The sequence below is a fragment of the Lissotriton helveticus genome, chromosome 6 (assembly GCF_964261635.1).
Source record: "Lissotriton helveticus chromosome 6, aLisHel1.1, whole genome shotgun sequence".
NCBI lineage: Eukaryota > Metazoa > Chordata > Amphibia > Caudata > Salamandridae > Lissotriton > Lissotriton helveticus.
The window spans coordinates 1,928,980,797-1,928,994,681 of record NC_136067.1 but is presented as its reverse complement, the minus strand read 5'-3'; the positions used below and the strand labels follow the sequence as shown (position 1 = coordinate 1,928,994,681).

General features: G+C 42.4%; 1 protein-coding gene across 8 annotated transcripts in view; it reads right to left on the bottom strand.

The window, feature by feature from the left end:
• The window catches only part of LOC144763893 (uncharacterized), a 261,943-nt gene that overhangs the window by 202,171 nt on the left and 45,887 nt on the right, over positions 1-13,885 (bottom strand). For 4 of the 8 annotated variants that reach the window (XM_078649908.1, XM_078649907.1, XM_078649909.1 and 1 more), the window contains exon 3: positions 6,897-6,967. The exons of 2 other annotated variants lie outside the window; for them this stretch is intronic. In XM_078649908.1, coding sequence (XP_078506034.1) covers positions 6,897-6,967 — 71 coding nt within the window. Of the gene's footprint in view, positions 1-6,896; positions 6,968-8,075; positions 8,291-10,579; positions 10,700-13,885 lie in introns of those variants that run through there. 2 more of the 8 variants (XR_013596269.1, XR_013596270.1) reach the window with 1 other exon arrangement.

Below are 13,885 nucleotides of genomic sequence, written 5' to 3'. Positions count from 1 at the left end.
GGACCTAAAATCCCTAAGGAGGTGACTACCTTTGAAAGAACTGTTTTGTCCGGAATATCGTCAATTGAAAAGCAAAAAACATTTGTGAAGTACAATTTATCCAAAGCCGAGAAAGAAGCCTTGATGACTGTAAAAAATGATAGTACTATTGTAGTGAAGCAAGCGGACAAAGGCGGAGCCGTTGTCGTTTGGGACATTAACAAATACAAACAAGAAGTACACCGCCAACTTGATGACCAGAATTGCTATAGGCGCATTGGAAAAGACCCAACATTAGAAATAAAAAACCAACTGTTTGGTGTGATTCAGAAAGGATTTGATGATGGATTCGTGGGACCTAAAGAACTGCTGTTCTTACAAAATAAAAATCCTAGAACACCAGTGTTCTATGTGCTCCCTAAATTGCACAAGGATGAAAACAACCCCCCAGGCCGCCCAATAATCTCTGGCTGTGATTCACTCTTTGAACCTATAGCGAAATATATCGATTTCTTTTTGAAACCTTTTATCCAGACTATTCCTGCTCACCTGCAAGACACAACTACATTTCTGAATCGAATATCTACCATCAGTTTCGATCAGAATAAACAGCTCCTTGTTACACTGGATGTGGTGTCTTTATACACCCAAATACCGCAAGAACAAGCATTGGAAACACTGACGGTATTTTTGGAGAAAAGAGAAAGACCAGTAAGAGTGCCCACTGATTTTATCCTGGACCTGGCCCGCTTTGCATTACAAAAAAACTTTTTTACATTTGATTCAGAGTTTTTTTTACCAGACTAAAGGGGTGGCGATGGGTTGCCCCTTTGCCCCAGAGCTAGCCATTATGTTCATGGGACTCTTTGAAGACAAATTCATATACAACGACAACCCCTTTGGTAACCGCATCTCCAACTAAATGCGATATATAGACGACGTGTTCCTGATTTGGACAGGAGGACACGAGGACCTGAACCAATTCGTCTGCTGGCTAAACTCGAGAACAGGTGACATCAAGTTCTCCATGACAGCATCTAAAGAATCTATCACTTTTCTGGACGTGAAAGTGGACCCAAACGGAGAAGGACTAAGTACAACTCTATTCCGTAAGGCCTCAGATAGGAACAAATCTTTGCATTTTAATAGTAACCACCCACGCAGTCTCAGACAAAACCTACCCTATGGACAATTCCTAAGGATCCGTCGCAATTGTTCGGAGAAGGAAGAGTACTTCAAACATGCTGACCACTTAAAAAATCGTCTTATTCAAAGAGGGTACCCAAAAAAACTACTTAAAAACTCCCTCAAACGAGCCTGGTGGACTCCACGTGAGACTTTACTGGAGAAAAAAACTAAACAGGACTTGAAAAGGATGGTGTGTGTCACTACGTTTTGTCCAGCTGCCAATCAACATAAGAAACGTATAATGTCCAATTGGCATTTACTCAAAAACCTCCATGAGGATTTTGCTGCTCCTCCGCTCTTCGCATACAAAAAAGAGAAGAGCGTAGCCAACCATGTAGTAAGGGCGGCTCTACCAATTTTGAAAGCTCCAACACTACAAAGTTTATTTGGGTTCCCTCCACCAAAAGGGCACCACAAATGTGGAACATGCACCTGTTGCAATGAAACCATCGAGGACTCTGTGTTTACTTTTGAAGATGTCTCTTGGAAACACGACGTTTTTACAAATTGTAAAACTAAAAATGTAGTTTATGCAATCATCTGCCCTTGCCCTTTAATATACATAGGGAAGACGACACAAGAAGTAAGGAATCGAATAACGCAACATAAATCACGAATCAACAGAGGAGTTGAAAATGCCCCACTAGTCAATCACTGGTCAAAATACAAACACGTAAAAGGCGATTTAAAATGGACAGTACTTTCAAAAATCGAAAAAGACCCAAGAGGCGGTGATTTGGAAGCGAAATTGGCACAACGTGAAGCAATGTTAATAATGAAGTTTAACACAGCTATTAGGGGGTTAAATGAGATCTCAGAAATTTACAAACCAACTGTTTAATTGGTCTGAATTTGCGCGATGTACCGGGCTTGAGAATGTAATATCATCCAGTCCGGGTTTTGCATCTGCTACACTGCACAATTGTAAAGACATTAAAACTACAAATCCCATGAACACTGGGACTCCACTCGACAATCAGGAAGTGGTGTTCCCTGAGGCACAGTCAGTCCGTATGAGCCACTCGACCAAACCGGAGCGAAGGACGAACCTTTCATCTCGAGCGGTATGTATTGACATGCAGCAAGCTTCTAACGCGCTAAGCCTGACACTCACGCGCCAAGCCTCTTTCTAAACGGCCAGCATATGAGACTGTTCCTCGCATATTTTTCAGCTAAGGAGCGACTGCTCACCAACAAAGTAGAGATGTCGGCGAGTTAGAAGCCGTCTCAGCAGCAGGTAAGCATGACGCGACCTGGGTTGGACTTACAGAGCGAATGTGGGTTTGAATACATGAATACATGACTAAATTCAGTACATGTCTGTCTTTGTCGTTTCACAGTCCCCGTGAATATTTCCTTTGTGGGATACAAGTTTAAAATCTGAAATCTGGATATCTACATCCACACGATTGAATCTGAGTTATTGACAGCCATCCTAAGGTAGGGGGCAACTAAGGTTTCTCTGGAGTTGGTCTCTTTTTTTCCTCCTGTAGTAAACAATCCTAAGCAAGTTTTTGTCATTCTTTCAGAACCCATCCGGTCCTGAGGAGAACCCCAACAACATATAGGGGTTCGAAACGCGTCGACCAGCCTTGTCCCGTATTTTGGTTTATTACTGATTCTTGACACCAGTCCTTTTATTCGATACAAGATATTCTTTGATTAATCTGTGAATTAGACAGACTTTTTAAAGTGACAATCACGAAAGGATTCTTTTTCATTCATTTGTTACCAATACGTGGACAAATATTTTGTTTTTTTGCTATTTTGTATGAATGCAATTGTATGACTGTTTGGCCAAGTGTGTATGTAACGTATAAAATGTTTGTCATAATTTACTTTTATGTTTGTATATATTGTATATAAATTCTTTGTATTCCCATGCACTCAAATTATTGTGCCTAAAAAGTAAAAAATTCAATGAAAAGAGAATAAATCTCACATAATGCTACATGACGAGCAGGCTGTTTTTGTTTGATTCATTAATAGCCATTGTGGTTAATTGTCATCTGCAAGTTGGTTTCTCAGCATTGGCCTTTGGTTTGTTATATATAATTGGTTGGACTCAGCCTTGCTGGGGTAGGAGTCAAGACCCTTTTTTGATTCTTTAAACTTTTTAACCAGCATTCAATGGCGTTTTTTTTGCGAACATTATTCAGACCATTTGTATTAAAAGATCAAAACTTCAGCTTATTTCTCATTAATATTCATATATCGAGTATTAAACTGATTGTGTGCAAAATACAGTAAAAACTGGAATTAAAAAAGAAGAAACCCGGGAAATATGTGCAAAATACATGCATAAAGTTCATACGCAAACCACCACTCCATATAGCAGCAGATAGTTGTACAAAATCAGCATTCAAAAGTGCAAATAGAGCGCAACATGTACAAACCCTAAGATATAAAATTTGGGTTCAAAGATCGTAGCAATTTAAACGACTTTCTGTGCAAAATACGCAACCCACCACTCCCTATAGCAGCAAATAATTGTACAAAATCAGCATTTAAAGTGCAAATAGAGTGCAGAAAGTACAAACCCTGAGATATAAAATTGGAGGCAAACAAGTGTACCAGTGTACAAAAAACATCACTAAAAGAGGAAAAATTATAACCTCCTATACTTGGCCTCTGTGCAAGGTTAGCAATTAAAGTGCAAAAGGCATAGAACTTAAACCTTACAATAATTTCCAATATTAAACAAAAACAAGCTGTTATGTGTTTAAGCATTGTTCCGACCGAGACTTATAATGTAGCCCCCCCACTCTAAATCTTAAAGTGCTTTTAGTGAGAAAAAAAGCCCATGCATCAACATAAAGCAAGCTACTGCTATTAATTTGCTACTAATTTCTCTCATAACGTGACTCACCCTCTAACTGACCATACAACTTCTTATCAAATGAACTCTCTTTTTCCCCCCTGCAACACCCCCTTCACCTTCCCCCCTCCCAAACCCCCCTAGAGGCGACGGTAGACCCCCGTGTCCCACATCCGTCTGCCTCTGTTCCTTTTTCTTCTTGGTGGATGCCATTAGATTGCATCCTTGTGCGCTTCCCGCAACCCCTTACTGCCGCCCCATTCAATCTTCGAGAAAAGGATTTTTCCAAATCAAATAATCATAGGGGGTTACCCCCCTCCCTCCAGAAGACCTTTAATTAATTATTTAACTCCCAGCTAGGTGGAGAGGCCCTGCAAGAATGAATGAGCTTCTTGTAGATCTGTAAAGATAAAAAATCTCCCTTTGGCTAGAACCTTCAGTTTAGACTGCTGGATGATCATAGCTTGAGCCCCCTTAGCCTTAAAAGAATCGATCATCTTGACAAAGTCCCTGCGTCTGTGGGCAGATGCCGCTGACATGTCCGAGAAGATGCGGAAGTTTTTTGCTTCGTTGGCGTTGAATGTTCTTCTTGAATAGGCTATACTGTGAATTTTCTCTTTCACCCTGTAGTCTGAAAAATTGAGTAGTATTGTACGAGGGTATTTAAGATTATTAGGTTTATGGGCCGGGACTCTATGTGCTCTTGTGATTGTTAAATCACCTTGTAATTCTGGTATAGCCTTTTTTAACAGGGACTCTGACCATTTCGGTACGTCTGTGTCTTCCAGTCCTTCGGGAATGCCCACTAGGCGTAGATTGGACCGTCTATTATAATTTTCTAAGTCCTGAAGCTTTTCCGCCAGTTGAGATTTCTCTTTGTTCACTGCATGTAGGTCTTTCTGCATCATGCTCAAAGTGTCTTCTAGGTTAGAGACCCGAACTTCAGCCTCCGAGACCCTTGTGGGGAGATTCCCAAAGTGCTCCTCCATTTTTGAAAGCCTGCAGTGTAATTGCGATATCTCATGAGCTTGGGAGATTTTAAGATCCCTTATTTTGCAGAGTATTGTTTTGAGCATCTCCTCTATCGGGTTCACTTTCGATATGTTAGGAAATATGCATACACCATCTTCTCGAGTCTCGTGTAAGTTTCGTACTGAACCCAAAGCTAAAGTTGGCAGTTCGGTAGAGGGTTGCATAATAGGCAAGGAGATGGTATTCAGAAGCGGTACTTTGTCTGCAGAATGAACAATCTTAATAGGACTGTGATTAGGCCTGGGCGTAGTACGCGTAGTCGCGCTACGCGAAGCTACGCGAAGACGTTCTCGCACTACGCGAGCTTCGCGAGCATGCGTAGTAGCTTGCTGGTCCCGTTCGCGAGCCGTTTTTCTTGCTCGGGAGCGCGTAGTGCGTGGTCGGGGCACTGACTGCGTGTTCGGGGGATTGTAGCGTGCGACCTTACCCATGTGGTTGGGCTATGGGCGCGGCGCGGCCATCTTGTTTTTTCAATTGTCCCGCCCGCCCGCGCCCCCTATTTCCTCTTCCGGGTCGCGAATAACGCGTTTGCGCGGTGCACGTCTTGTTCGGGAACACAACTACTTGTTCACACTGAGAAAGTGAGTGTTCGCGTGAAATCTCGCGCAAACTTACCCACGTGGTCGCGATGGGCGCGGCCATCTTGTTTTTCACACTGTATGCTATGGTTTTGGGCCTAGTTTTCTATCCACCTTATATCTGTTCAATCTTTTACCTATTTTCACAGTTTTTCTTACTTTTTTTACTTCTCATCTATTTCTCTCTGTCCCTAAGTTTATATTTTGCATTTTATTTCTACTTTTCCACCTTTCTTTTTAGCTTTTCTACTGTTTTATTTTACTTCTTCATTTAAGCTCCTACTTCTTCCCCCTAACTTTTTTTCCTTTTGTTCTAACTTTTCTTTTCCACCTCCACCCCAGAACCATGGCAAAGGGCAGCAGCAGAACCGGCTCGAAGGGCAAGGCGCCTGCGCCCAAGAAGAGCCGGCTGCCTTGCGGCAGAATGCGACCTGCAGGGGTGCAGGCCCGGAATCTTTTCGGGGAGGCGGAGGTGGCCGCCCTGGTTTTTTTCATGCAGCGCCACCTACCCTTGACCTTGGCAGCAGGCGGCAGGCCAGGGTCCGGTTACCTCCCAGAGGAGCATCACCGCCGGTGGGCGAAGGTGCGTCGGGCAGTGTACCGTCGCTCGCAAATCCGGCGCACCCACCAGCAGCTGGCCCACCGGTGGGCAGACATTCTGGACAGGGAGCAGGACCTGTTGGACCTGCTAGGTGTTGAAGTCGTGGGGCTTGGTGAGTAGCTAGTAATATTAATAATTTAATATATATTATAGTAGTATAAGTATTGTGTATAATTCTTTGACGAATAAGTAACACGGTTACTGGTGCGCTTAGTTACATTGCAGATGAATTCCGTCTCAAATTCTTCTGTTATTGTATGACACAGGTGCTGCTCGCCACTTCTCTTACTGGTTTGTAACTTAGCGCTGGCTTGGGCTGCTGATTATTGATGTTAGAGTTTTTAGAGAACTGAAGTTAGTTGATGCTATTGCTATAGTCTAGTCCTTACATTGTCCTTTAGTGAAATAGTGGTGGATGGATAGTATTAGTTCATATTTTTTTAACGGTCTGCATGACGCCTCCTCTGTCACTGAATGCTTAGTTAGTTCCTATTTACCCCACCCCTCCATTGAAACCGGTTTGAGTTTGTTTACTGAGTGGTAGGCTTAGCAGCACAGCAATAGCATGGTCAGGTGAGTCAGTAGCAGTTCTGATGCAAGCAACCAACAATTACGTGTATGTACAAATTTATGCATGTGTCCTCCATCTCATCATCTATGCATGTTTGCGGGCAAAAATAAAATTGCAATGCCGACTTACTGAACAATTGGCCCGTCTGGATTCTTGAATAGGTGTTGTAGGTCAGGTGGTACTGGCTTCCTTAGTATATTCTGCAATCAGAATGTTTATGGCACATTTGATTAGTGTTCTATAAGTAGACGGTCTGTGGATCTTGCAAGCCAGTAGTCATTTATACTTTGAAGTCAATTTTATTGGAATTGTTGTTCCCTAAAATGTTTGAGAGGATTTTTGAATGAGGTCTTTGTTTCACAGCACTTAATGTTTCTCTTTCTTTATTATTTCTTACATGATCAGCACCACCCAAGGGCAAGAAGACGGGGTCCGAGTTGGCGGGACAACCACAAGAGGAGCGCTCCTCTACCGCGGATCCTGCTGCTGGCCCCAGTAAGTCCTACAGTGCTTATATTAACAATTATATTTCCCTAACTTTTTAACGCACTTTATTTTTTCCAACCGATTAATCCTCCTTCCTAATTCAATGTTAGCAAAACCTTCTTTGGTCTTAAATTTGTTTTCCAAATTTTGGGTCACTAACTATCCAATGCCATCCCTGACTTTCAGTTCCTTCAAACTGCCTCTGCCCCAAGACTCTCTGTGCTACTACTATTAGACTGTGTGTAGCTAAGCTTGCCCTGTGGGCCACTCTTTAGTTAAGGTATTCTTTTGAATAAAGCTGTGATAGAATAGCTGTAGGCACTGGGTCCTCTCCTGTCTTTTGCGTTGTCCTCTGTAATCTCCAGTCTTTGTCAATTCCCACCAACAAAAATGCACAACCAGATGTTTGCCTACTAATTTTTGTTCAGTTAGTATACTTCTAAAACTGTTGTGGTTATTATTCTCTGCACATACACATACAGAACTATGCACAAGAAATTAGGATGTTGTTGATAGGGAGGTTGGACCTTACCCCCTGGTCACAGAACTCAGTCAGAAGAACCCATAATCCAATGACCGTCTAGTCTACCTACCTAAGTGTCTTGGTCATAGTCATTTGTCCCACTCCCGACCCCCACACGAAGATAGTTAGATATACCCAATGATTTTATTACACAACCCAGAACAGAAGAAGAAGACCCTTTCCTTCACTCACTCGTTTCACTCCACAACACCCCAGACACTGAAAATAATATACCACAGTCTACGTGCAAGTTCAAAAACTTTATTTTTTTTAATAACAAGCTTTGTATTGTTGTAACTTGTAAGTATTTCCATGAAAAACATCCTGCTCCACCATGCAAAATGAAGAAGATTAAATACTGTACATTTTGTACATCTAGTGCACGATAGAGAAATGTGTGAATTGTGGGAGACCTCTCACCGTTGAACGTATACTGTAAGTGGTTACACATGCATCTTTCGAAAGCTCTGCAAATCCCTTGTTTCGTAGAAGGCAATCTTCTCTTCTCATCTGCCTATGAGAAAAATGTTGCACGTTAGACAGTGAATAAAACTATGCCAGTTTTTAGCAGTCATGGCAAAAAGTGCAACATTACATTATGGATAAGCAACAGGGACTAACAATACTGGTTTGTCAATTGTATGCGACACTCATGTGGCCTCAATGGTGTCTTTCTTACTGTGCAACAAGCTGCGAGGTAACATGGGCAAAGCAGTAGACACGGATCTAAAAATGGTTATATGGCTCAGGCTAACTTTCCAAAGACTAGAGTAGGAGTAGATTAGATGATCCTAGGGACCATCTAATAAATGAAAACTAAACTCTGCCTAATGTGACTGCTGTACATTAGGACACAATTTGGACTAGTTACACTGTCACAACGATTCATGTTATACGTAACTGTTTTTTCAATCTTCCTTCCTGGTTAAAAAAGTACAACTAGTAAAATAGGGGGAGGTGTGCAGGCATCTAAAAAGGTGTACTTGATTTCATAGGTGCACAATCAATACTAACCACCAGTGCCGATGGGGCCAGCGGCGAAGAGATTGCCATCCAGGAGGGGACAGAGGATGCGACACCTGCAGGAGCATCAGTGGGGGAGGAAAGTTCAGCGGTGGGCGGTGGTAAGTTATATTCATTACTTATTTGCATTACTAGGTGGATGGGGGACATTTTTTTCCTCACTGTGCTATGAGACTTATCAAGAAAGTATGAATTTTAAGTTGTACTGGACAATATACAATGGTTGAAGAAGACACCCTTTGTAGCATTACCAGTTTTAGTTGAGTAAACAAGGCCTCTTCCATCAGACTCCAACTCAGCTGTGAAACTTATGGAGAAGACTAAAAGTCAGATCAGATGACCTTGAGGCATGTGTTGAACAGAAAGGGAAAGAAGTGAACTAGGGTAGAAGGAGGAAGGGAGGACTCAGAGATGTAATAATAAGACTAACTACCATAGAAGGATACTTTGGAAGGTTCATTCACATGGCTGATATGAATCGGATGCATGGGTTGTTAAAGGATGGGTAGAGCTGTAAGGTCAAAGAAAATGCAGGCCTGGTTGGGCAAAAGAATATGGGTGCATGGATACAGTGGATAGCAAGAATCATGAGCGGAGTTTGTGTCAATGAAACCCAAGGCAAGGAAGGAGTGGACGCATGGGTGGTTGGGTTGCTGGTGAAAGTGAAACCAGCTAAGCCGATAATAAAGAATGATAGACATTTACTTTTAATGGGTGGATGCCCCCTAAATGTATTTGTATTCATCATAGGTGAAGACTGTCACTGGAAGCAGAGTCTTACTTTTGTTCTTATGTTTACTCAAGCCCACCCAGTACTAGGGCAAGTATAATGTCGGAAAAAACTTCAACAAATGCTACAGGCAGGGGAAGCAGGAGGACAGATTAGATAGATACTAAAAGTTGACACCAATTGTATGGACTGCGCTTGATAGTGCTACAAATGCCACTATGTACTGTTGAATTCATTATGAAGAGTTTGCTACAATTCTGTTTCTTTTTTTATAGATACTCCTACTCCTTCCTCAAAACCATCACGGAAGGAGTTGGCAGCCAGGGCCCGGCAAAGGAAACTGCAGGCCATTGTGGAGGAGTACCGCAAGCTGGTGGCTGAGGCTGAGGAGGAGAAAGAGGCGGCGGCAGCAGCTGCTGCCTCTTCCATTGCGTCTGGCCCCAGCAAGGCTCCACCTGCAGGAGTACGGCGCCGCGGCCAGGCAGCCGCTCACCGCCGCCATTCAACATCTGCCACCCCCTCACAGCATGAATGCAAATGTAGGTGCCGTGCATTTCGGCAACAACTTCTCCTCCGGGTGGCCAAGCTGGAGGACCAATTAGAGGAGCGTGTAAAGATTTTAGTGGACAAACACCTCAAAGCCCGCCGATTGTAATGGACCCTGTTGATTTGCCCCTTTTTTAATACTTTTGTTGGTGGGTGGGAATTGGGTGTTGGGGTTATTTTTGTGGGACATTCTTTGGACTTGGACTATGGTTGGGGTTAGGGTGGGGATAGGAGGATATTTTTATACATGAATAAATGTTATTTATTTTCAACTAACACAGATATGATATGATGTTGTTTTGTGGTGGGGTTACTGTTGTACGTCACAAGGTTTACTCTAGATGCAGGGCAGCGGCCAGTGTTTGATTGAAATACTTTATTAACTGACCACATGTGTAACATGCAAACAGATAGATGCTGTGCCCCTCACTGAAAGTAACATTTGTCCTATTAGTACTACCAGCCTCTCCTCCATTAGACCTCCCAGCAAACTGCTCTTCTTACCTGTGATTGATGATGATTACGTTTGGCACCGCAAGGGCTGCATGGTTTCCCAAGACAACGGAGAATATGCCGTGGTTGTGTGATAGTAGTCGAGTAGACTCCTAGTCCTAGACACTGGCACTAGCATTGGAAAACAAAAACAAAGAGACAGTCATTTGCCTGAGAAAGAATGTGAGAGAAGTAGAAAATTACAGTACATAATACGGACCAAAAATACAAACAATATTGCAACAGCTAAACGAACTCAAAGAAATCAATGGTGTCGGGGACTGAAAAAGTAGAAGAAGATAACTGTAGTTGCGTTGGAGTCATTAAAACACAATACAAATCGTAAACGTACATGCTCTAAAATTAAATTCAAACAATGCCAGCAATGATTTACATTTATTCGTTGGGTCACTTTGGGAAATTAATTGCCTTGTACACTATTACATAGAGTGAGCTTGGGTGGGCAAGCAGAAGAAGATCCTCGCCCTGCCTCGTTGACTTTTGATTTTATTAGTGTTGGTTTCACCACATCTGCCCCAGCAAGCGTGTGATCAATTGTTGGTGTATATTTAATGTAGTAACATCACACCTCAATAAAAACCACACAGCCCGGGGGAAGAGGGTTAGGGTTTGATGAATGGATGGGAACGGGGGTTTGGGGAAAGGTTTGACAAAGAAAAACAGTACGCATGGAGACAACAAGCAAAACAATGAAGACGATGATTGCTGATCCACAATTCCACAATAAATGTAAAGTCAATTAAGAACAACGAAATGGATGCACGATGAAGGTTTCATTAACTGGATGGTTAATAAGAAGTGGTAATTACTTAACTACTACTACACAATTCAAAGGAAGTACTTCTTATGATATGAATGATATGACTTTTGCCTAGGCTGTAAGCCCTCTGAGAAACCGTAATACCTGTTGTAGCTGGCTGAAAGTTAGCAAACAAAATTGAGATACTTTAAGTGAACAATCAATTACCAAACACAAGCATAAAATAAATGAAGAGGAAAAAGGAATCAAAGAAAAATATGAAAATGATACTAAAGTTAATGTATTATCCAGGGCCAAATGTGTAGTTGTATCTCGTCATTCATTTTTTCCTCCCTTCCATGGACACTGTTGTGACTGATTGATTGATTATATCATCCTTGGGCGCCTCTGGCAGAATGATGAGGAGGATTGGTAAGGTAAGTGTGAGTTGTTGCTCCACGTATAATATAGTAGCGCTGGGTGAAAGGCCGGCCTGTAAGTGTTGATGAAAGAAGAAATGGGGTATTACAAAATAAGTTAACAGAATGAAAACATAGAAATCAATTACGGTGTAGTGCGAAAAAGACAAGACTCGTGAGCGCGAACATTTTCAGACTGAGGCTAATTGGATACATTGATTAACTCTACTCTTCTAGTTGCACAGCAGTCATCAGAAAGAACAACAAGATAGGAGCCAGCACAGAACAGTTACAGGGCCACAACACCGGGACGTGAGTCTGTGGCCCAAAGTCCATTTACCTACATTTTTCAGAGTTTCAGACAAAAGGCATACATCAACCTAGTATTTCCAAAGCAAGTGATTAATGTAATTGTAATCAATGCGCCAATGTCAATCATACCACTATTCCATTCCACCACTGCACACACATGTAGCCTAGGTCTGCTGTGCTTCTTCTTGATTGGTTGTGTGTTTACCTTGTATTCCACTTCCTGAACATATTCCATCATTCATCTCTGATCAAACTGACTGACAGCGTGCAAAGATGGTATCATAGTGGTCATCATCATCATCCGGTGTGGCAAGTGTACGTGTTCGCCAACTGACCAAAAACAGCAACTAAGTATGTATTGAGTGACTACGATTAAGTCCAGACTTCACCTGCAGTAGTAGGAGTACAATTGGATACATAATATTAAACAACATGGAAACATTGACCATCACTCGAGACACAAGCACTTTGAAACTACTAGTATACTTCGACTTCATGCACATTTGCTCTGAGTCAGCAAGCAGCCAATGCAATGTATGGCATCATTTATTTCATATACCTGTCTTTCTCTTCTTTGTGACTGTCAGATCACAGATGCAGCAGAGCCTTCTGAAAGTGATGACGAGTTTACTTTAATTTTGGAGCCCTGTTCAAGTTCTGACATTGAAGAGTTGTGTATGCCTGCAGACAGAGGTGTAGCCTTAAGACAGTGATGCATTTCAGATTGGAAACAAAACAGAAGATGGCTGTAGTCACGTACGTTTCAATTGTTATGGAGGGACTGTTAGAGGCTACATTATTGCACTATTGTCCATCTCCATCCAAAGTATGGCAAGATGGAAATGTATTTAGGGTGAGTCAGGAAGATGGAGCAGGACTCTGATGAGTGGAGTGCACAGTAAATGCTCAGATGTGCAACTCCAATAGGTAATTAAAAGAGAAAGGAAGATGGAGTTGGTTTTCAAGTTTGAGTCAGAAAGACAGATACACACAAATAACTAAGGAAGGGAGAAATAAAGGAAGGGAGAATGTAACAATTTCCAAGCCTAGTTGTCAGGGAAGTGGAGCTCGTCCTCAAACCCTGGTGGTTCTTCTGACAGAAGTAGGTCCTGTAACCCAATACTTATTTCTTCCGACTCGCTCTCCTCTTCCAGCTCTGATTCACGGACTTGGTAGTCTGGTGGTATCAAGTGCTTGTTCATTTTTTATCATGGTTAACCTCTCCACGCTTTTGGGCGAGAGACGGGTCCTTCTCACAGTCACAATGGCACCAGCAGCACTGAACACACGCTCAAAAGAGACACTTGCAACAGGGCAAGCTAGATACTTTATCGCCAGCCTGCTGAGCAGTGGCCATTGGCTTCTTGTCCTATACCAATACACCAATGGGCTTTGCTCCATGAACACCTCTGTTGTGTCATCCAGATAGGCCTGGACCATCCGCTCAATGTTCATTGGTGCTCTGGTTTGCTCGCCCTCTTTTTGCTTTGCGACAGCAACGGACTTCCCCATCCCTTTCTGTAGCAACCAAGCAGCTATTTTTTTGCTTGTGTCTGATGAATCAGATCCTGTTGGTGCGGTTGGTGTTATTGTTTGTGTTGGTGACTGCTGGGAAGCAAACGCACTGCTCGCTTGCTGTGAAGAAGAACTTGACTCTGTAGGATGCTCAGTAGTACTTGCACTGTCCTGGGCTGGCACTGGCAGGCCTCTAATTGAGAGCCATTCGTTTTCTAAATCAGTGGCTTCCTTGGCTATTACAGTTTTGTACTTGGAAACATCCTCTTCTGAAAAAGGAATTACTGCATTACTGTTCACAAATAATTTGTA